This window comes from Myxine glutinosa, chromosome 3, assembly GCF_964187855.1.
Source record: "Myxine glutinosa chromosome 3, kmMyxGlut1.1, whole genome shotgun sequence".
In the NCBI taxonomy this organism is placed as follows: Eukaryota; Metazoa; Chordata; class Myxini; order Myxiniformes; family Myxinidae; genus Myxine; species Myxine glutinosa.
This window is the reverse complement of record NC_136263.1, coordinates 33,960,475-33,985,591: the sequence shown is the minus strand read 5'-3', so window position 1 is coordinate 33,985,591 and position 25,117 is coordinate 33,960,475. Positions and strand designations below refer to the sequence as shown.

General features: G+C 46.9%; 1 protein-coding gene across 2 annotated transcripts in view; it reads left to right on the top strand.

The window, feature by feature from the left end:
• The window catches only part of LOC137418307 (uncharacterized), a 77,498-nt gene that overhangs the window by 17,746 nt on the left and 34,635 nt on the right, over positions 1-25,117 (top strand). For both annotated transcript variants that reach the window (XM_068104338.2, XM_068104337.2), the window contains exons 3-4: positions 8,475-8,858; positions 22,948-23,003. In XM_068104338.2, the coding sequence (XP_067960439.2) occupies positions 8,475-8,858; positions 22,948-23,003 (440 nt within the window). The remainder of the gene's footprint in view (positions 1-8,474; positions 8,859-22,947; positions 23,004-25,117) is intronic.

The following is a 25,117-nucleotide window of genomic DNA, read 5'->3' as shown; positions in this document are numbered from 1 at the left end:
TAAAATTTTTTTTAGCAGGTTTAGAATATATCACCCCATATCGCGAATGTACATGTATATCTAATCCGACACACTTAGACACAAAATGGCGTCCATATTTGAGTTGACACAACTCTCTATATACAGGGACTCTATATTATTCCAGACGTGGTGGCGTAATGGTTAGAGCGTCCCTTCTGATTCTGGGAGGTCGGTCGTTCAAACCCTGGCCGACTCATACAAGAGACTTTAAAAATGGTACATGTACCACCCAGTATAACCCTTGCCAATAAACTGCTTTGACAGCAACAACGTTCTGCAAAGTGTTCTGGTAAATCATTGGTTCACGAGTTATCAGGTGACCACTATATTCGTCATGTTTGTGCGTCTGTCTGTCTGTCTGTCCGCAGCGTAACTACCCCATGATATCATCCGATCTTGATGAAACTTGGGTGGGAGGTTGATATCATGATCCAGTTGTATCCTGCCTGGAGTGGGCGTATTGCGCCCATTGTGGGCGGAGCCACGCCCGAAAAAGATGTATTTTTGGGGGTAATCGAGTTCAAGCTACATCTTCTCCGAGGGGTTTGGTGGAATCTGACAGGTGTTTCGGTATTTGGTTAGGCCAATCTCATGTCTCGCCCCACCGAGCTCGATTTTTCATTTTTTTTTTTTTCATTTCCTTTTTCACCGAATTTTCGGTATTGTGTAGCTAATTAACCTCATAACAGATTATACATTATTTTCTATCTCATTTCAAGGTCAGTAACCTTCGTTTTGACATTTCCGGGCCTGGCCTGTCCAGGCCTGTTTCGGTTATAGTCCGTCCTTTGTCATTGAATACCGCTCGCTCGTGAACCATCGTCGTCTCCTGACTTGTATCAATTTAATATTAATTATGTTGGGGGTGAGGGGATGTAGTGGGAGCTGTGAGCACTGTTATAAACATGTGTTGTGAGGGCTCTTAGACTTCCGGTAGGTACTTCCGGTTGAGGGTTCACCTGCAAATTTCAGAGCTCCCTACAGCAGAACATGAAAAGTGCTAATTTTTGTTTTTCATATTTGTTGTAGTGATTTTGTGTTAGGTGTATTTGGTATCACTTAAGGTTGTAGTTGTGCTTGCAGCAGATTACCATTTAATTGTATTTGTTTTATTTGGAAATGGCAGGGTAAGGCCTATCTATGTATTTGTCGTTCCTTGTCAAGCGGTTAAGTCATTTAAAATATGGTTGGGATAAGCTGGGGTAACGGAGTGAGTAATAGGGACATAAGAAGATGAGAAGCAGATTATAAACGGTGTCATAGATGCTTGACGTGGCCCATGTCAGGGACAGTGAAAACATCGGTGAGTCAATGTTGTTGGAAGTGAGGACGTTGTTGACGTAGAGATAGTTATTTCTAGGTTGAAAGAACAGAGATACTTCTCAGCAGGTACCAGAGTGTGAAGAATTTGTGGAGAATAGTTGGTTATGTATGCGAAGTAAGTTTGCAGAGGAGATTGGCAATGGTGAGGGTGTCGTGAATGCAGGCAGTGGTAAAGGTGCAGCAAATGCAAGCAGTTGTGGGGCTGTAATGAGTGCAGGGAGTGGTCCACGTGTAATGAGTGCAGGCAGTTATGAGACTATAGCGAATGTAGACAGTCGTGGGTGTGTAGAGAGTGCAGGCAGTGGTGCAAGTGTAGACAGTGGTGAGGGTGTAGCAAATGCAGGTAGTGGAGGGTGTATCAAGTGTAGACAGTGTTTAGGGTGTAGCAAATGCAGTTAGTGGAGGGTGTATCAAGTGTAGACAGTGGTTAGGGTGGAGCAATTGCAGGTAGTGGAGGGTGTATCATTTGCTGGCAGTAGTGAGGCTGTAATGAGTGCTGACAGTGTATCAAGTGTAGACAGTGGTGAGGGTGCAGAGAGTGCAGACAGTGGTGCAAGTGTAGACAGTGGTGAGGGTGCAGGGAGTGCAGGCAGGGCCCGCGCTACCATTAGGCCAACTAGGCAGCCGCCTGGGGCGCAGACATCAAAGGGGCGCATTACTGAACCTTAAAGGGTCACAGTTTTATACAAATTATTTTATACTAGTCTGGGATCCGAGGCCTGGAAATGTGTAAAAAAGTGATTTTGAAGTGACACCCCTGCTATAAAATGTTTGACCCCTAGATCATGTCTGTGCTGTGGGGGTGTTAGCCACCAGAAAAGTGACTTTAGCAAGGTAGTTTGGATTGCGCGAATTCTGTAAGGACGTTTTTTTACTTGGGGCATCAACTGTAAAAAAGCAAGAAATTTAGGGGTAGGGGAAATTCAATTGACCATATATCCCATAATACAGGGGTGAGTGCAACAAATTACCACTCATTCTTTTTGTTATAAAGTTGGCTTTTATATGAAACATGATTCAACGTGATTGGACCATCCATGAGGTCAGCAGAGGTCAAAAGGTCACGGAAAGTGGGTTAAGCTGAAAATTTAGCTCCTTTATCAAATAATTCACATATGTACTACTGTGTTCAAAAAGTATCCGACCTTTATTTTTCGTGCGTAAAAAAAAAGAAGCTAGGGAGGCGTTGATTGGTGCACGTATGTAGGCGATCCTAATGCACATTGCACACGCGTGAATTTTTTCCCACCTGCAGAAGCTGTCATTCTACGGCAGACCGCCGATGAGTGAGGAAATGTAAGTGAGCGCCGTCGGATTTTCGTTTTTGACAAAATGACGGAAAAACTTGAACAACGCTACTGCATCAAATTTTGTGTAAAGCTTGGCGATTCCCAAGTGGAAACGATCCGCAAGATTCAACACCGTTCATTCCATTATGAAGGAGGATTTGGGCTTCAGGAGAATCTCAGCGAAGTTCGTACCAAAGCTGCTAACGATTGAGCAGAAGCAACTCCGTTTGGAAATCGCACAGGACATGCTGGAGACTGTGAACAGCGATCCCAGCTTCCTCAACACAGTGATCACTGGCGATGAGTCCTGGGTTTATGAGTACGACCCAGAAACAAAGTTGCAGTTTTGATGCAAGTTTGATGAAACACAAAATTTGATGCAGTAGCGTTGTTCAAGTTTTTCCGTCATTTTGTCAAAAACGAAAATCCGACGGCGCTCACTTACATTTCCTCACTCATCGGCGGTCTGCCGTCGAATGACAGCTTCTGCAGGTGTGAAAAAATTCACGCGTGTGCATTAGGATCGCCTACATACGTGCACCAATCAACGCCTCCCTAGCTTCTTCTTTTTTACACACGAAAAATAAAGGTCGGATACTTTTTGAACACACTACGTATATGTCACAATATGTTCTTTGCATCCCTCTACTGTTTCTGGCCTATATTGATCGTAATAGTGATGGTTTACTGTGGTGGTTGATGCTTTTCATCTTTTGTGTGGTGCTATTGATTAATTATGCTACATTTGTTTCAGCAACTTGCTTCACTCTTGCTGATCTTTATGATTACCATCGATCTTCAGCCTCCCTAGCTGGAGCAAGCTTCCTTCTTGTCAATTATTATTTACCACTCAACCAACGACATATCGAAATTCCCGTGTGGAAGCACTGAATGACATATCGAAAGTGAAACCGGTAGCCATATTCCTTTTTCTGTCAGGAGCTGAATGGAATGCTGATTCCCGTCCAAAAACCGTAAAGTAAGAGCGAAATATGAACTTCGAATAGTTAGATAAGAACATTATATAGTTAGGAATATTTTGTACATATTTTCCTGTCATTCAAGCAATTATCGGTTCACTAGCGTTCGAGAGAAAAGTATAGGTAAATTTGACTAGTTTCCTCATTGAATCTTGAAATGTTATAACGTTGTGAAATCATGATATTTACGAATCTAATATATTTCACAGTCGACCCTGATTTACTACACGTGATTTACACCGTTTATGTAGTCGATGCAATGGCATTCATCCAGCGGTTCAACACACTTGGTTCGAGTACATTTGACCAACTTCAGGAAAGTTACAGGAACAAACTCTTGAACATGAAACCCAGACATTGCACTGAAGTGCATTTCGTGGGCGATCAATATGATTTTGGGTTAAAGAGTCTAAAAGGGGATAAACGCCAGAGACGGGAGTCAAATACCAACTTGCCAGAGTTTGTTCCAGCGGACATCATGAAAATCCCTGATTGGAACACATTCCTGTCAAACCCTTGTAACAAGACCAATCTGCTGTCGTATCTTGCTTCACGTTGGTCCCAGGAGTCATCCTGGCCTGATGGCTTCTGCCTGGTCCTTGGGGTCAACGCCCAGGCAACTCGTGTGACGCAGACGGAACATACCAATGTTGATGAGCTGTACTGCCCTAACCACGAGGAGGCGGACACCAGAATCTTTGCTCACATTGCTAGCTGTGACAACAGCATAGTTGTCATTCAGGCTACAGATACAGATATCATCGTCTTGTCAATGTATCATTTCCCTCGGTTGACAAACGTTGTTGAGTTATGGGTGGAAAAGGATGATCTGTTCCTCCCCATCCATGACTTGGTGAATGAGTTGGCCAAAGCAGTTGGAAAGGACGTATTGGCACTCACAGACACACTGCTCATCTCCTACATTCTGTCAGGTTGTGATTCGGTGAGCTATCCTTTCAAATGGGGTAAGAAGAGAGCAGTGAAAGTCGCACCCCAGCATGTTGACAAACAGCCAGCGTTGTCCAATTTCATCCGACATGAATCCGGACCTTCTGCACATGATCAGGTAATAACTGAAGCACGAAGCTTCTTTTGTGATCTCTACGGCAAGCCAGGGTATTCATCCCTGGATAAGCTCCGCGCCCACTTGTTTGCATCTAGCAAACTAGATCTGCGCTCCCTTCCTCCAACAGAAGATGCTTTTCACTTCCACGTTCTCAGGAGCCTTTGTCAGATCAGCTTATACAAGCAAGCTTCACTCAGCAATCCAGTGCTTCTTCCACTTGAAGAGTATGGCAGGAGTGTGGATGGTGACAGGTTAATTCCTGTCATGAAGAGCAAGCCATCAAAGCCTTCTGCTGCGAAGTTGAAGTACTGCAAATGTAAGAAGAAACCGAACTGCCTGAGGAATTGCCCTTGTGCGAAAGCTGGAGTACCATGCATCATTGCATGTGCCTGCAATGGCGACAGAGAAAAATGTGGACGGCTTCTGACTGATGACGGTGATGATGATGAGTAAATAGAGGTAATGACACTTTTCCAGACAGTATGTGGTATGACTTGTCGTTTTAAAACATGTTGAAGAGTACCGTGCAAATAGATAGTGAATGCCCGATTTTGATGATTTTTTAAAAGTTATGCAAATCTAAAGTGACATACATGCCAGTAAGTTAAGTTCAGTCAGGGCATTTCTTTCCCAAAAACATCAGAGGGGTACAAACAACATATTTTGGGTGTAAAAGTTTGGCTATATTGAGCTTGAAGTAGGAAAAATGCGATTTTATTTACTAAAGGAGCTAAACTTTTAGCTTAACCCACTTTCCGTGACCTTTTGACCTCTGCTGACCTCATGGATGGTCCAATCACGTTGAATCATGTTTCATATAAAAGCCAACTTTATAACAAAAAGAATGAGTGGTAATTTGTTGCACTCACCCCTGTATTATGGGATATATGGTCAATTGAATTTTCCCTACCCCTAAATTTCTTGCTTTTTTACAGTTGACGCCCCAAGTTAAAAAACGTCCTTACAGAATTCGCGCAATCCAAACTACCTTGCTAAAGTCACTTTTCTGGTGGCTAACACCCCCACAGACATGATCTAGGGGTCAAAAAAAATATAGCAGCGGTGTCACTTCAAAATCAAATTTTGAGGTCTCGGATCCTAGACTATACAGTATCAGTGGCAAGTGGTGAACGTAGTTTCTCAAAGCTCAAACTTATAAAAACTTACATACGCTCTTCAATGTTGGAAAAGAGACTAGTTGGCTTGGCAACTACTGTATATCAATTGAACATGCCCAGGCATCAGCACTTGATCTGGTTGAATTTGTGACAACATTTGCAAAGGAAAAGGCACGCAAAGTGAGATGTTGATGTGTCTGAAATTGAAACTTTTATGAGACGTTTTAAACTCTGTTTGTCTGGTTTTTCGTTTGTTTCTCTGTCTGACTGCAAGCGAAATATTGTGGTAACTTGACGGGTTGGTTACGCCAAGTATCCTTAAATGGTATATATACTTAAAGGTGTGTGAAGTAAAAGGTTTGAATGTTGTGTTGCCAATGGCTGAGGTATGCATTATACCGAGTGCCCTTTAGTTCAAAATGATCTGTGTGCCAAAATATTTTATTTTGTATTTGCGAAAGATAATCAAAGACTGATTGTTTAAAATTTTGATTTTGCATATCTAAAACTTATTGCTCAAACCAAAAACTCTTTTGTTTATCTGTAATTCCCATTCACACACTCACAAAGGGACCACTTTCTTTATTTTGCATTGCAAACCACATGTAGTGTCATATTTTTTTTAAGTGAAAAGCCCAACCCTAACAGGGCCACTGGGGCGCATTACCACAGTGGCCTGCAATATTAATGGATATTGCACCTTTAATATTGGTGCTGTTGGCATCTTACGGTACTTATTCTTGCAATTTTTTTTTTTTTTAGCAGTTTCAAGTTTTCTGCTTTTTATTTTTTCAACAAAACATCTGTTTTTAATAATCGAAGTTGGCAAAAAAAAAATTTGGGGGGGGGATGCAAGTATCTGGCCTTGCCTAGGGCGCAAAATAGTCTGGCGCCGGCCCTGAGTGCAGGCAGTTGTGCAAGTGTCGTGAGTGCAGACAGTGGTGAGGGTGTAGCAAATGCAGGTAGTGGAGGGTGTAGCAAGTGCAGGTAGTGGAGGGTGTATCAATTGTAGACAGTGGTGAGGGTGCAGAGAATGCAGACAGTGGTGCAAGTGTAGCGAGTGTGGACAGTGGTTAGGGTGTAGCAATTGCAGGTAGTGGAGGGTGTATCAATTGCAGGTAGTGGAGGGTGTATCAAGTGTAGACAGTGGTGAGGGTGCAGAGAATGCAGACAGTGGTGCAGTGTAGCGAGTGTAGACAGTGGTTAGGGTGCAGCAATTGCAGGTAGTGAAGGGTGTATCATTTGCAGGCAGTAGTGAGGCTGTAATGAGTGCTGACAGTGTATCAAGTGTAGACAGTGGTGAGGGTGCAGAGAGTGCAGGCAGTGGTGCAAGTGTAGCGAGTGTAGACAGTGGTGAGGGTGCAGCAAATGCAAGTAGGGGAGGGTGTAGCAAGTGCAGGTAGTGGAGGGTGTATCAAGGGTAGACAGTGGTGAGGGTGTAGCAAATGCAGTTAGTGGAAGGTGTAGCAAGTGCAGACAGTAGTAAGGCTGTCATGAGTGCTGACAGTGTATCAAGTGTAGACAGTGTTGAGGGTGCAGAGATTGCAGACAGTGGTGCAAGTGCAGTGAGTGCAGACAGTGGTGAGGGTGTAGCAAATGCAGGTAGTGGAGGGTGTAGCAAGTGCAGGTAGTGGAAGATGTATCAAGTGTAGACAGTGGTGAGGGTGTAGCAAATGCAGGTAGTGGAGGGTGTATCAAGTGTAGACAGTGGTGAAGGTGTAGCAAATGCAGGTAGTGGAGGGTGTAGCAAGTGCAGGCAGTAGTAAGGCTGTAATGAGTGCTGACAGTGTATCAAGTGTAGACAGTGTTGAGGGTGCAGAGAGTGCAGACAGTGGTGCAAGTGCAGTGAGTGTAGACAGTGGTGAGGGTGTAGCAAATGCAGTTAGTGGAGGATGTATCAAGTGTAGACAGTGGTGAGGGTGTAGCAAATGCAGTTAGTGGAGGATGTATCAAGTGTAGACAGTGGTGAGGGTGTAGCAAATGCAGGTAGTGGAGGGTGTAGCAAGTGCAGGCAGGAGTAAGGCTGTAATGAGTGCTGACAGTGTATCAAGTGCACACAGTGTTGAGGGTGCAGAGAGTGCAGACAGTGGTGCAAGTGCAGTGAGTGTAGACAGTGGTGAGGGTGTAGCAAATGCAGTTAGTGGAGGATGTATCAAGTGTAGACAGTGGTGAGGGTGTAGCAAATGCAGGTAGTGGAGGGTGTAGCAAGTGCAGGCAGTAGTAAGGCTGTAATGAGTGCTGACAGTGTATCAAGTACACACGGTGGTGAGGGTGCAGAGAGTGCAGACAGTGGTGCAAGTGCAGTGAGTGTAGACAGTGGTGAGGGTGTATCAAATGCAGGTAGTGGAGGGTGTATCAAGTGTAGACAGTGGTGAGGGTGTTATGAGTGCAGACAGTTGTGAGGCTGCAGCGAGTGCAGGAAGCGGTGAGGGAGTAACAAGTCTAGGCAGTGGTGAAGGTGCATCAATACATGTAGGCAGCAATTAGTGCATTTTATTCCCACCTTAAGGTAGGTTAACAGCTAGTTTGAAGGGAAATACAAAGATGAGGTTTGGATATATTTTCTCAAAACCTGTGGGATATCTCGGTTTGCTTCTCATCAATTACAATGTCAACGTTCTTAACATTTTTATCACTCTCCCTCTTTTCCCCCTTTACCCTCTTTATGTTTTGCCAGTAAAACCCAAAATAAGTTTCGTGAATCAATTGATCAATGGAACAATTGAGCTCACATGCAGGGGATCTGGAATTCCACTCCCAACCCTGGATTTGCTTGATACGAACGGTGTCAAACTCAACACCATGAAGAAAAGTGATTCCAAAGATATCCAACTTCAGATCAAACTTCCTGAACTTGCTCCTCCGGTTGGGAAATACACCTGCGTGGGAAGAAACATCCATGGAGAGGCGCGGGTGGAGATCATACTGGGGTCAAATGATGAAGCAAGATATCTCACTCTGGGACTGGTCGTTGGGTTCGTGTTTTTGGTGCTTATTCTCGTTACTGGACTCGCTGCCTTGATCCACTGTGCAAGGAGGAAAACGCTGGGAAAAGGCAAAGGTACATTACCTCGGTCCTTCAAATTGCATACTCGTTGTCTGGAACACTTAAACAACTGCTCGGGATGTCATCATACTAAAATACGCAGTTTGGTGTCTGTCTGACGATTTTTGACCACGATACATTCAGTCGTTACTTATCAAATCTCAACCGAACTTGACAGGATAACTAAGGGTCACACAATGAAGGTTGTAGCGGATTCATTTGTCCCCCTCCCCAAGGGGATTTTTTCCTTGCCAATGAGGTTGCGTGTTGAGGTGTATATCCGTGTTAAGATAGCTTTATCGTGCCGTTTTTCCAAGGCTGCTTCTCATAACAACGCTAATGATAATAGTTTAACAAAACTAATATTAATTTCAAATATATTTAAACAAAACTAACAAAACTAATGATAAAAGCTAATATTAATGTTATAACAAAACAATATTTATACTAATAATATGCTGTCTCCCCAAGGGGTGTTTCCTCCTTGAAGAAATACCATGTTAATGTGTACAAGCAGCTTTTCGTGGCATTTCTTGTGAGCACCCCTACCAGAAGCAAAAATATTATAAACTACAAACACATACGATTACCTTTGGAAACAGTTGCTCTTGCTGTTTAACACGAAACTGAAAGGGAAGAAACCCAGGGTGTGTTCAGTTACCAAATATCGAGCTAGCACTTGCCAAGCCAGCTGTTCCTTATCAACAGTTTTGAATGGAGTGCTTCCTCGAATCTCGAATGCTTAAGCCATTTGACAAGTGCTCCACAAGAAACTTGGTAAATAAATATATCCCCCACCCCTCTCCTCCAATGTTCTTGAGGCCCGACCCTAGCTCTACTGTCATCTATATATCCCAGAGAGGATTGACCCTTCCTGCTGCCCCAACTCCCCCCCTTCCCCCTCATATGGAACGTGCAGTTTAGCGTCTGTCTGTCAGTCTGACGATTGTTGACCGCGATACATTTGGTCATTACTTATCCAATCTCAAACAAACTTGACAGAAGGACTAACGGACACATAATGAAAGTTGTATATCGAATTCATTTCCCCCCTCCCCAAGGGGGTTTTCTCTGTCAAAGGGGTTTTCCCCACCAATGGGGATGCATGTTGAGTTGTATGTCTGTGTTGAGATAGCTTTATCGTGGCATTTTTCCAAGGCCACTTCTAATACCAAAAGCATAATATTAATGTTATTACAAAACAAAATTAATAGTTTACTAATAATATCCCACCTCCCAAAGGGGTGTTTCTTCCTTGGTCAAATGTGTATAAATAGCTTATCATACCGTTAACGGCCGCTACCAGAAATAAAAATATTATAAACCACAAACATGTATGATTACCTTTTCAAACAGTTGCTAATGTTGTTTGACACTAAACTTAATTAAATTTGGAGGAATCCGGCCGGACATCAGTCTATGCTGATCACAATGGTGAACGTAGATCTACTGAAGTCTATATAACACACAATGGTTAACAACACGGCCCTTCTTGCCACTTCTGTGGAGTTCTTCCAAGGTGTTGTTCGTGGCATTTTTCCAAAGCTGCTTCTCATTACAAAGTAATGACAAGAAAAAGAGCAATCAGAGATTGCAAACCCTCGCCAGGATGTATTTTCATTGGTTTTTAAGGCTTTTGTGTTAAAACAAATATGGCGGCCAAACCACGTGACCGATGACGTCTCATTAATTTTTTTTCGAAACTAATTTATTCCTAGATTATGCTCAAGAAATTTCATCTTGATCGGATGAAGTTTTGTACTTGTCTAATTATGACGTCATAATGGTGGCACCTATGACATCATCATTAACATATTTTATTCCCCATGGAGAGTTCTTTACAATGAGCCATTTCTCAATTTTTTTTATTCAGCGCTTTCCGAGGTATAAAGCGAGGTGCAAAGTTTTTCGATTTTTCAAATATGGCGCCCGACCCACGTGACCTATGACGTCATAATTATCATAAAAAAATTATACAGGTGAAGTTGCACCAATGGGGAAAATTTCCTGTCAATCGGACCAACGGTTGCAGAGAAAATCATATTTATTTTGTGCGGACAAACAAACAGACAAACAAACAAACAAACAAACGGACTCAAATGCAATATCCTCTCCTCTGGCGAGGGTAACAACACTTACAACACTTATGATACACAACAAAACAACAACATGCATTTTAAGGCCATTTTCCCTGCTAGAGCGGGGGTTAGCCTTGCGGTCCCCATGACAATCTTCTCCATATTGCCCTATTTTCTGCATCTCTCCTTGTTAACCCCCTTGCCCGCATTTCTTCTTCCACTATGTTTAGCCAAGTCTTTCTCGGGCTTCCCCATCCTCTACTTCCTCCTACATTCATTTCCATCACTCTTCTCAACCAGTCACTTTCATCCTTCCTCAACACATGACCAAACCATCTCAACCTGTTCCTCTTCACAGCATCCATCACAGGCTCTATTCCCATCATCTTTCGCAATTCATCATTTGTCTTCCTCTCTCTCAACGATACTCCGCACATCCACCGAACCATTCGCATTTCCACCCTTTCCAGCCTTCGTTGCTGCTCTACATTCATTACCCACGTCTCGCTCCCATAAATCATAACACTTCTCACACATGCAGCATACACCTTTCCCTTCAGCTTCAACGACACTCCCCTCCTCATCAGCCCGCCACTCAGTTCCCAAAACTTCTTCCATGCACATGTTACTCGAGCAACAGTTGCCGAGTCTGATCCGCCTTCTCCATTCAGCATGTCTCCTAGGTAACAAAATGTTTTCACACCTTCCAGCTTCACGCCATCTCCAAGATCCAACTCAACATTTCCTCCATCTGCAACTCCCTCTGTGCACACCTTACACTTGAATGTATCTGCCACACTGGTTAATGACCCTCTCAGACCACTACATTTTTGATGAACCCACTCAGCGCACATTGTACATTGAATGGAATTCACTCCGACACCCTTCCTGCAAACAGCACACGGCCACTTCCCAGTTCTTTCCACCTCACCACGTGCTTTACCACTTGCCATCACCTTCGTTTTTCCGATATTCACCTTCAGACCTTTTGTCTCCATACATTCCTTCAACTTGTTCATCTTCTCCTTCAGTCCATCCATACTTTCTGCAATCAACACCAGATCATCTGCATACAACAACTCCCACGGTAAACTCTCCTTACGTTCCGAGCCAGCACCTCCATCACAGCTACAAATAGTAGTGGACTTAGGACCGACCCCTGATACACTCCCACCTTCACCTCAAACTCACCACTGTTCCCGTCCTTCGTCCTTACAGCTGTGCGCGCTCTTTTGTACATTGCCATCACTACTCTGATCAACCATTCCTCCACTCCTAACTTCCTCAATACCCATGTCAATACTTCATGTGGAACCCTATTGAATGCTTTCTCCAGATCAACAAACCCAAGAAACAACTTCTTCCTCTTCTCCATGTACTTCTCCTGCAACTGCCTCACAATAAAGAGCGCATCTGTCGTTCCTCTTCCTGGCATAAATCGAAACTGCATTTCATCAATCTTCACTTTCTTCCTTATCCTCCTCTCCAACACCCTTTCCAATACCTTCATTCCATGCTCCAATAACTTTATCGCTCGGTACGAGCCACACTCCAGAGGATCACCTTTGCCTTTGTATAGAGGGACGAGGGTACTCAGTTCACAATCCACTGGAATGCGGCCTTCTTTCACCACCAGATTGCAGATCTATGTCATTCTCTTCACACCCCAACTTCCCGCTGCCTTCAACATATCTTCCACAATGGGCCAAGCAATGAACAGAAATGGCTGAGCTGTTCTCATGCTGAATTTGAGTAACAACACCAGTAATCCTTCCCTGCATATTTGATGCCCCATCATGTGCTTCACCTCAACATTGATCCAGCCCTAGATTGCAGCATACCAGGACATCTTTTAGGGCCTTTGTGAGGGTTTCACTGGTAATATCTGGCACCTCAACAAATCCTCGTGATTTCTCGTGTACTTGGCAGCTTTCATCAACCCACGTTACACAATGTTTAATTGTTCTTTGCAGTTAACTGGGCGTTAAGAGAGGTCAAAACAAATAAGAACTAAAATACCTTAAATGGTGATTGATCCGCCATGAATGAAAGTGATTGAACCTGAGGTTTCGGGCCTTCCTCTTGGTTGGAACAAAACAAGGCCGCAGGCTTTCTTTTCTGTCTCGTTTTCCTTTCCCCATCTCTCTTTGCATTCTCGTATCGTTTTGAAGTAGAAAATTGAGGGTGTCATTTTCAAGTTTTCCTTAAGTCTCATGTAACGCCTTCCAAAATAATGTTTTGCATTTATTCATGTGAATGTGTACTTGTATATAACTACCATTAATCAAAAAGGCTTAGGCACTTTAGAGCGATTTTTTAAAATCCCCCCTCCCCCCCCAAAACTGTTTCTCCGGAACTTTACTTTGTCATATTTCTTGGTTTTTTTGCCGAAAACACTCCCAGGCACTCACTGATGAACATCTGAAAGTTTGATGAAGATCCGATCAGCCATCTCTAAGAAAATGGCAACACACACACACACACACACACACACACACACACACACACACACACACACACACACACACACACACACACACACACACACACACACACACACACACACACACACACCAACGGCTCTCTTCTATAGTAGATGCAATATGCGATTTTGTTCAAGGTTGCACAAATAAAATACATGAGAGTATACACGTGCAGAATATTTTGTTTTGTAATCCGACCAAAGATGGCCGACTGGCGGCCTTTAACTCCGTACAGCAAAATTACTGAAACCACGGAGGCCATGACATTTTATGTCTTTTTCTTCTTGTTCAATAATCTTACTATAATTCACCAAATGTCCGTCTGTCTGTCCGTTCCCAGGTACCGCAAAAAACGACTGAACCGATCGCAATGATATTTTGGGTGGGTAATCCTGGGACCCCTGGAGTAAAATAGGCTATATTGTTTTTTTTCCCAAATTTTCCAAACACGATGGGATCATATTTACCGATACGAACAGTGATGTGGCTTTTATTGAAATTCGACAAATACTGTTTAGATTTTGATGACAATTACGAACCTGCAGCGAATCCGGAAGTGGACAGATTACGGCAATGCGCGGGTTTGATCATATCCAAATACAACCGTCATTCAATCGTAATGTTAAACCCTGGTGTTGGGCTAGTGGCTAGGGTGTCAGCTTAGGATCCTAGGATCCTGGGTTCGAATCCCGGTCAAATCGCTGAATTAACGCCAGGGGGGGTTGACTCAGCCTGTCATCCTTCCGAGGTCGGCTAATTGAGTACCAGTTCACTGGTAATTCCCTGTTTGTCGTTAAAGGCGGCAAAAAGGGTTGGCGTCAGGAAGGGCATCCGGCCGTAAAACATTGCTTCAAAAAGGGGACCAAAAAAACAACAACCACGGTTCCCGAAAAAGGCCAACCCCCGCTTGCGGGGAAAAATGGCCTCTAAAGGTGGTTTTATTTTATATTCAATCGTAATGTTAAATCGTTAAACATTAATCGTGTTAATCGTTTTGTTAAAGTATCAATTGATGATTGGGAATTGAGTGAATACAGTTACACATCAAGTGTTTGATCTAGATCATCCTTGTACTCAGCAACCAATTTTCCTGCAGCTGCTTCGATTTCATCGCAGTCCAGTGATTCCAGTTTACGCAAGAAACCGAAAAGAGAACAGGTGTTCTCATCGGCTTCCAATCGTTGCTCCAATGAACTCAGAAACTGATCAATTACTGGAAGAAAATTATTCTGAACTCGAAATTTTCAGACAGTGAGAGTGCAGCTTCTTCTGATTGTCCATATGTGGAGGCCCCGTGGTTGTGGAGGCCCCTGGGCAACTGCCCAGCTTGCCCATTCCTAAATCCGGCCCAGCCCGCCCTGACACCCTTACAGAAGTAAATTTTATTACTCGGAATTTAAAATGGTGAAGCACAGTCTGATGTATTCAATGATCTAACATAAGTACAGTCATAGTAAGAATAATTGGCAACAATAATAATGATAATAACATGTCCCCATGCCGCTCCCGTAGTGAGCAGGTGCACTAGTTCGGGGAATAATAACAAGTAGAAATCAAGTGAGATGGTCGAGTAGTTAAGGAAGAGAAAGTGGGGGAGGGGGCGTGAAGGAAGGGGTGGGGGCGTGGCAAAGCCATAGAATACTGGAGTTTGGCGTACTTAACTGCAGGCGCCATGTTGTTACCCAACGTGTGTTGTTGCATTAATCACATAATATTGGAACGTACCTTTGAGACCTTTAGACCCCTTACACCCTTTAGACCTATTGTGACTTTTATAAACATTTTGACTTTAGACCCTGAAAACCCGAGACCTCTTAGAGCTTTAATTTCACACCCTCAAGATTCCGTAAGGCCCTCAAGACCTTTGAGACCCCATTAGACCCTCAGCAAGTAAAATCAATTTCATGCTGTTCCCGCGCTCCGTTCTCCTCACGCAATTCTCTTTCCGGTCTTTTCACCACAGCTCGTACGGTGACACTTTCACGTCCGGTTCACCCCCGACCTTGATTTGTTGTTGAGCAAACTGAGCTGTTTTATGTTGCTTGTTGGCATCTCCGTGAAGGCGCGAACTGAAGAGATTTTCCACCATTTTGGTCTGACGTCATGACATTAAGGACGAACGATATCCTGTGAGAGAATCTGCCGCTTCACATGTCGTGTGTTCAGGTTCGTGACTTTGATGGGTTTGTCGACACGAACAGATTTTACTTTTCGGATCACAACTTATATTCTATTCATGAATCATAACGGACGAGATTTCCCATGAGAAGAACGATGTATATATATATATATATATATATATATATATATATATATATATATATATAATACCGTAGCTTGGCATATGTCACGTGGTACAACTCCTGATTCTGCATGGAATGAATGTAATCGTTAATTTACCACAAAATTAGCGAACTGCGTGGGCGGCAAGAGAAGTCAAAACAAAACTAGAAAGCATGTGAAAATGCAAAGCCCGTCCGCGTCCGTTTGTAATCAATCAGTCGTCTTCTTCCTTATGCTGAAAATAACGAAAACAGTTTTTAAAATAATTATTATAACGTTGTGAAGAGATATAAATATGACTTGTAGACAATGCAGAGGCACACAATTTAGCGATTCACTCGACAACACGATGGTTATACCAAGATGGCGCCTCACGGTCATGTGATCACGTATCCTCCAATCACAATCGTTTTTGTTGAAACCGAGTTCGTACAATTGGGGTCCAGTATTCTTTGGCTCTGGGGTGGGTTCAGGGCCATGGGGTGTGATTGGCATAGCATGGTGAGGCTGAGGGGGAGGGAGGATGTTTGGAGGCTGGCAATGCTAGAAAATGACTAACGGGCCATCGTTTTTAGCTCACCTGGAACGAAGTTCAGGGGAGCTTATGCGATGGTGCATTGTCAATCCATCCGTCCGTCAGTCAGTCCGTCTGTCTATCTATCCGTCCGTCCGTCTGTCCGTAAAACATGAAACTTATTCTCCGAAACCGCTGATGGGTTTGTGACCAAATTTGGCACAAAAGATATTTGTTGTGTTGTGACTAAAGTTTGTTCACCGCATTTTAAAAAATCGGGGTCTAAGGGGTTTTACAGGGGGTCAAAGTGAATCCAGGTTTGACCCCCCAAAATAGGAATTTGCTTTTTAGCTCACCTGGAACGAAGTTCAGGGGAGCTTATGCGATGGTGCATTGTCCGTCCGTCAGTCAGTCCATCCGTCCATCCGTCTGTCTGTCTGTCTGTCTGTCTGTCAGTCCGTAAAACTTGAAACTTCTCCGAAACCGCTGATGGGATTGTGACCAAATTTGGCACAAATTATATTTGTTGTGTTGTGACTAAAGTTTGTTCACTGCATTTTAAAAAAATTGGGGCTAAGGGGTTTTACAGGGGGTCAAAGTGGATCCAGGTTTGACCCCCCAAAATAGGAATTTGCTTTTTAGCTCACCTGGAACTAAGTTCAGGGGAGCATATGCGATGGTGCATTGTCCGTCCGTCAGTCCGTCAGTCAGTCAGTCCATCCATCTGTCAGTCCGTCAGTCCGTAAAACTTGAAACTTCTTCTCCGAAACCGCTGATGGGATTGTGACCAAATTTGGCACAAATGATATTTGTTGTGTTGTGACCAAAGTTTGTTTACGGCATTAAAAACATTTGCCCCTTTGGAGGTATATGGGAGGGGGAGGGGGGAGGAGTGGGGTTGCCCCCCGAAATAGGTGTGTGCTTTCTTCTCAGAAACTACATACACAATTTTGATGAAACTTCACCACGACCTTCATCATCCGTGATGTACCAATGTTTGTTCAAGGCATTGGAAAAATTGCGGTCTGAGGAGGTACGTGGGATGGGAGGAGGAATGGAGGTATCTCATCATCGAGGTGTTGCCTCCCTAAAATAGGTATTTTTTTCTTTGTTTGTTTAAAGTCTTATGATTATGTTAGTATGATTGTACATGCTGCTCTGTCTTCCAGCAACCAGTGAAATTGGTTTAAAATACCCGTAGTCGGTCCAGTAACTGTTTATTCTACCAGGTGAGCGCCAGGGGTATTGCTCCTATGTTTTTTCTTTCATAGACAGTTATCCTGCTCACAGTCAGACAGACAAACAGACAGGGGTGAAAACATAACCTCCATCCACCTTCGGTGGCAGAGGTAATAACTAATGTAACGTCTTAGATAGGGCGATGTAATAGACTCCGCATAAAACAGCGGTAAAACCAGGAATTAATTAATTTATATGCCTTTAAATCTCTTGAAACATTTATTTAAATTGAACGATGTAGAAAACAAATTGCATTCATAATACTTCCAAGAACCATGCTGTGTATATATATATATATATATACATACATATATATATATATATATATATATATATATATATATATATATATATATATATATATACATATACATACATAGCATGAGAGGGTGTGGGATGGAAGAGGGACAGTATCGGGGTGAAGAAGACTCTGCCAATATGACTATGTACGAGTCGGCCGATTGACGCTGCGTTCTATGGAGATCAATAAAGCCTCTATCTCCTAAACTGTGACTCAACGTTGTTTTTATTACAGTATAAGGGTGATGTATAAGACTGTTTATGTGGCGTAAAACTTCTGGATTTTTATAAACGATGATTAAAAGTATTATTTTATTAAGATTGAAATACTAACTTTAACACTGCATGGGGTATTGTGTTCTATCAACTCTAGTTATATTGAAGGAGCTGGGGCTCCCACGTCGATCAGAAGAATGGACGCGACAAAAAGCTGGAATTCATCCTAGTTGCTTTAATCAAACCAAACACTCAGGCACTCTCAAAAGCCCGTTTATCGGGCAGCAATATATATACATATTATCCCGGAGCGTTTGCCCAGGAAAGGCGAGAGGGGGCGTGGCCCAGCGTCCTGGCTGCGGCCTGGCAAGTTGAGGGCGAGCCTCCCGGGCGTCCTGGACGAGCCTGGCATGGTGATCGCTCCGCGTCCTTGATAGGTGCAAGGCGATTGTGAAAACCCAGCGGTAGCCGCTACACACGTCCCCCCAGAATCGACTTGCACCGGCAGGGTCAATTTGAGGGGGGTCCTGATGACCCGGCCGAAGCGACCCCTGGCGGGTCGTGGGAGGGGGTCCGGTGTGGTGGTGGGCGGTCGAGTGGGGGGCACCGTGGACGGGGGGCGGCCTCGCCGCGGCGGAAGGGCCACCCGTGGTGGGTGGTCGACGTCCACGTGCGCCGGCTTGAGGCGGTCCACCGCAATCCGGTCCGACCTGCCGCCGATGTCGATGACGAACGACTTGTCGTCCCGTCGCAGCACCCGGAAGGGCCCGTCGTACGGCGGCCGGAGTGGCCCCCGATGTGCGTCGTGACACACAAAAACATACTCTGCTGTGCGAAGTGCTGGGGGGACGTAGGACTGGGGGTCACCGTGGTGGGATGTTGGCACGGGGGCAAACCGTCGGGCGGCCTCCTGGAGGTCCGAGCGCTGGTGAGCTGCGGACCAGGGACTGGTAGCGTCGGGCACGAATTCGCCCGGGACGCATAGCGCCTGGCCATAGACAAGCTCGGCGGTGGATGCCTGGAGGTCCTCCTTGGGAGCCGTGCGGAGGCCAAAAAGGACCCACGGCAGCCGATCGGCCCAACCGCCATCTTGAAGGCCGGCCATGAGCGCGGCCTTCATGGAGCGGTGGAATCGCTCGCACAACCCGTTTGCTTGGGGGTGGTAGGCCTTAGTACGGTGGAGCTTGACCCCCAGGTTGCGGGCGACCGCGCCCCACAGCTCGGAGGTGAACTGTGGTCCGCGGTCTGACGAGATGTCCGCCGGTGCGCCGAAGCGGGCGACCCAGGTGGCGATGAAAGCCTGCGCCACGTCGGCGGTGGTGGTGGAGACGAGGGGAACGGCCTCCGGCCACCTGGTGGTCCTGTCCACCATGGTGAGCAGGTGTGTGAACCCCCGTGACGGGGGGAGGGGGCCCACCAGATCCACGTTGACGTGGTCGAAACGTCGTTCGGGCACGGTGAAAGGTGCCAGCGGGGCCTGGGTGTGTCGGTGGACCTTGGCCCGTTGGCAGGCCGTGCAGGTGCTGGTCCAATCGCGGACGTCCCGACGAAGGCCGTGCCAGACGAATCGCGCCGACACCAGCTTCTGGGAAGCTTTCCGGCCCGGGTGGGAAAGGCCGTGGAGGGAGGCGAAGATGCGGCGTTGCCAGGTGACGGGCACGATGGGGCGAGGCTGGCCTTGGGAGACGTCGCAGAGCAGGACAGTGTCCGCGAAGGGGATGTCGGCCAGGCGGAGGCCCGTGTCCGCCGCCCGGAGGGCTTGCACCGTGGTGTCGGTGGTTTGGTCCGCCGCCATAAGTGCAAAGTCCACGCCCAGGTGGACCGCGGTCGCGCTGGCCCGGGAAAGACAGTCGGCCACGGCGTTGTTTTTGCCGGCGACGTGCCGGATGTCCGTGGTAAACTCCGACACAGCGGAGAGGTGGCGCTGTTGGCGGGCCGACCACGGTACGTGACCTTGGCCATGGCGTAAACCAACGGCTTGTGGTCGACGAACGCCGTGAAAGGTCGGCCCTCCAGGAGGTGGCGGAAATGGCGGACGGCCAGGTGTAGACCGAGGAGCTCCCGGTCAAACGTGCTGTATTTGAGCTCGTTCGGCCGGAGCTGCCGGCTGAAAAAAGCGAGTGGCTGCCAAACCCCGTTCACCCATTGCTCATGTACGGCGCCCACCGCGTAGTCGGAGGCATCCGTGGTGAGGGCGATGGGAGCGTTGAGCACCGGGTGAGCGAGCAGTGTTGCGTCGGCGAGGGCCCGCTTTGAGCTTTGGAAGGCCGCATCCATTGCTGCGGACCAGGCGATGTCGTGCTTGGCCGGCTTGCCCCGGAGGGCTTCGTAGAGGGGCCGCATGAGTTGAGCAGCGCGGGGCACGAAGCGGTGATAAAAATTCACCATTCCCAGGAATTCCTGCAGGGCCTTTATGGTGCGGGGACGCGGGAACGTGGTGATGGCCTCGACCTTGGTTGGCAGCGGCACGGCCCCGTTCTTGGTGATGTGGTGGCCCAAAAAATTAACGGCCGTCGTGCCGAAGTGGCATTTGGCCGGGTTGACGATGAGGCCGTGCTCGCTGAGGCGCCCGAACAGTGTTCGGAGGTGGAGGAGGTGCTCGGCCCGGGACGTGCTGGCGACGAGGATGTCGTCCAGGTAAAGGAACGGCAGGTCACGCAGCACGCCGTCCATCAAGCGCTGGAACGCCTGAGCCGCGTTCTTGAGACCAAACGGCATCCGCAAGAATTCGAATAAGCCGAACGGCATGATGACTGCCGTTTTAGGGACGTCGGCCGCCCTGACAGGTACCTGGTGATATCCCCGTATGAGATCAATTTTCGAAAAAATGACCCGTCCCGCCAGACGGGCGGAGAAGTCTTGGATATGCGGGATCGGGTACCTGTCGGGGGTGGTAGCGTCATTGTGACGGCGGTAGTCGCCACACGGGCGCCATCCACCCCCCGGCTTTGGCACGATGTGCAGTGGCGAGGCCCACGCGCTATCGGAGCGCCGCACGATGCCGAGGTGCTCCAACGCGTCGAATTCGGCCTTCGCCACGGCGAGCTTGGCTGGGTCGAGGCGGCGGGCCCTGGCGTAGACCGGCGGGCCCGTGGTTGGTATGTGGTGCTCGATCCCATGCCGTACTGCGACGGCCGAAAACGTCGGCCGCGTGAGGGCCGGGAACTCCGTGAGCAGGCGAGCAAACTCGTTCGCCGCCGGGACGGCGCATGCCAGCTTGGTCGGCGCGGAGCTGCTCAATGTGCATACCAGGGAGCTGAAGGTTTCGGCATTGATTAAACGACGCCGTTGGACGTCCACCAGCAGTCCGTGTGCGCAGAGGAAGTCGGCGCCTAGCAGAGCCATGGGCACGTTTGCGGTTACAAACGTCCAAGCAAAGCGTTGGCCGCCGAAGCAGAGGGTGACGTTGCGTGGGCCGAAGGTGCGGATGGTCGATCCGTTGGCCGCAACCAAGGAGGGGCCGCAAACCGCGGATTGCCTGTTCTGGTCAGAGGCGGGTATGACGCTCAGTTGGGCGCCGGTGTCGCACAGGAAGCGCCGTCCGGACGCTTTATCCGTGATGAACAGTAAGTTGCCCGTGTGGCCGGCGCTCATGGCTGGTAATGAACGCCGGCCCGGCCGTTTCCCGGCCTGCCGAAAGCGCACGGGGGTCGGCATGTCCGGGCCTTCTGTCCGAACCTGGCATGATAGTAACACCACGCTTGGTCAGGTGGAGGCCCCGGTCGTCGTGCTGGAGGTGGTCGGCTCGGTGTAGCGGCCGCCAATTGCGTCGGCAGTTCGGTCGTCGACCGTGCCGGGTGCTCGGGTGCCATGGGTGTTGCGTCGGATGGCGGTGGGTCCCATGTCGCCGCTGCGATGCGCTGTCCTGCGGCGGAGATCTTGTCGGCTTCTCTGGCAAGGGCCCGGGGATCTGTGATCGTCGTGCTTGCCAGGGCGAGGCGTACCGGGTTAGGCAGCTGACGGAGGAATAGCTCCCGTTACAGGAATGCCGGAGAGTGCTCGCCGAGCAGTGAAAGCATGTCGTCCATTCGCTCGGAAGGGCGCGTGTCGCCGAGCTCGGGCAGGTCGAGCAGGCGCCGTGCGCGTTCCGCCGATGGGAGGGCGAAAGCGTCGAGGAGAAGCTTCTTAATCGCGCCGTATTTGTCCGCGGCTGGCGGGCTCTCGAGGAGGCTCAGGGCGCGGGCCGCGGTGGCCGAACCGAGCGCTGCTACCACATGGTGGAAGCGGGTGTCGTCGGCCGTGATGCCTCGCAGGGCGAACAGGGAATCCGCCTGTGCGAACCAAACCGCCACGTGAGCCTCCCAGAAGGTAGGCAGTTTAAGGGCGACTGCCGTGGCCATGTCGGTAGGTCACCAATGAAGGAGCTGGGGCTCCCACGTCGATCGGAAGAATGGACGCGACAAAAATCTGGAATTCATCCGAGTTGCTTTAATCAAACCAAACACTCAGGCACTCTCAAAAGCCCGTTTATCGGGCAGCAATATATATACATATTATCCCGGAGCGTTTGCCCAGGAAAGGCGAGAGGGGGCGTGGCCCAGCTTCCTGGCTGCGGCCTGGCAAGTTGAGGGCGAGCCTGCCCGGGCATGCCCGGGCGTCCCGACCGAGGCCTGGCAAGTTGAGCGCGGGCCTGCCCGGGCGTCCTGGACGAGCCCGGCATGGTGATCGCTCCGCGTCCTTGATAGGTGCAAGGCGATTGTGAAAACCCAGCGGTAGCCGCTACACAATAATGTTTTTATATAATGTTTTAGCTTTTACCTTCTGAAAGATGAACTATAACAAAATATATGAAATATTTGATTGAGTTTATTGACGATATTTCGAGTGAGCATCTCATGGTAGAAGTTGTGATGTCGATTTGAGACTTTCCTGGCAATGTTCCGATCACTTCACGGTCCATAAACAAATATGAACATGAATTTTTAACCGTATAATTATCACAATTTGTCATATCAACCCAACAATTTTGACAAATCTGCCTTTTTTTACAGGTTGTGAAAATACTACCACTGCCTGTAAGGTGTCCAAAAGTTCACCAACAGCACTGGTTAGTTCCTTTATTGTGACTCTCTTATTTTACTCTATTTTCTTCTTTTAGTCTTCTCTGATATAAAGATAATCTTCTAGGTGTGATCAGTAAGTCCGTGGCTTAACATTTGGTCAGTGAATCAACTGATATTATCTCAGTTGATTTTTGCACCAAAGCAAATCTTTTTCCATCTACCATATAAAACACAGTGTGTGTGTGTGTGTGTGTGTGTGTGTGTGTGTGTGTGTGTGTGTGTGTGTGTGTGTGTGTGTGTGTGTGTGTGTGTGTGTGTGTGTGTGTGTGTGTGTGTCTGTCTGTCCCCCTTCATAAGGGTAGGTTTTAAAGGTTTTGAGTAGCATTTTAGGAGGGAATCGAGTGGGGTTTTAATGGGCAATCTTTGAACACAACTGTGTGTCCACCGGTCAAAACACCTAAATGACTGCAGACCCAAAAGACCCCAAGGACCCAAAAGACCTGAAGGACCAAAAACCCAAAGGACCTAGAAGACCCCAATGACCCAGAAGACCTGAAAAGACCCAGAGAACCCAAAAGACCCTGAAGACCCAAAGACTCCAAAAACCTTTAAAGACCATAAAGACCCCGAAGACCCAAAATACTCCAAATACCCTTCAAGACTGCAAACATCCAAAATACCCTGAAGACCCAAAATATCCCAAATACCCTTCAAGACTGCAAAGACCCAAAAGACCGAAACGACCCCCAAGACCCAACAGACCCCAACGGACCCAAACAGCCCCGAAGACCCTTAAAGACACCGAAGAAACAAAAGACCCAAAAGACTGGAAAGACCCCAATGACCCAATGGACCCCAAAGACCCAAATTACCCTCTAATACACAAAATACCTCAAAGACCCTTAAATACCCCCAAAGACCCATAGGACCAAAAATACCTAAGGACCCCAAAGACCCAGAGGACGCCAAAGACCCAGTGGACCCAAAAGGCACAGAGGACCCAAAAGGCCCAGAGGACCCAAATGGCCTGGCTCAGAGGACCCAAATGGGCCAGAGGAACCAAAAGACACAAAAGTGCCTGAGGACCCAAATGACCCAAATGGCCCAGAGGACCCAAATGGCCCAGAGGACTCATAAATCCAAAAAAACAAAAGAACAGTAATTATGTCTCTTCTATTAGAAATGTACGAGGAGATGGTGACTTGCAAATCGAGCCTCAAGTACGGTCTACAGAAGCGTTTTTGCTTTAAATAACAACAAATACAAGGTGCAGGGAGATGGAAGTCATTGCAGGTGATGTGCATCATGTGCAGAGTGAAACGAGTGTTCATTTACATCTGTAGGATGTCTAATAAAAGAAAATACACCACCGATCAAAAGTTTTAGATCACCTAAATTTTTCCAGTTTTTTTCAAATTTAAGCAATTCAAGTCCAGTGAATAACCTGAAATGGTACAAAGGTAAGCAGTAAACTGCTCGAGGTTTAAAAAAAAGTTTAGGTTAGCAAAAACGGGAAAATAATGTAAATTGCACAGTTATATTGTAAGAAAGAAAGGGCTTCTTCAGGGAACAAGTAATGGGTTAACAACTTACAGCTGTTCTGCAACAATGAAAGTAAATTAAGCCTTGAAAGTTGATGCAAACAATTCCTACAGGTGTCCCAACCTCTGCTGATTACTTGATTACAAACCCCCTGTCTGTATAAAAGCAGTATTGGAACAGACTGCTATTACACTCTCTGAAGCATTATTTGGACAATATTGCACTGCAGGAAGTAGTATATTGCTATCATAATGGTGAGAAAAAGACAATTAACAAAGGAAGACAGACAGACCATTATAACCCTTAAAAGTGGAGATCTTTCCTTTCGAGAAATTGCAAAGAAAGCCAAGGTGTCAGTGAGTACAGTTTCCTACACCATCAAAAGGCACTTGGAAACTGGAGGAAACTCTGACAGGAAGAGGTCTGGCAGACCCAAAGCCACAACAGAATCAGAAGACAAGTTTCTGAGAGTCAACAGCTTGCGTGATAGGCGGCTCACAGGACAACAGCTTCAAGCACAGCTTAACACTGGTCGAAGTAAGCAAGTCTCAGTTTCAACTGTGAAGAGAAGACTTCGAGCTGCAGGTTTGACAGGTCGAATGGCAGTAAGAAAGCC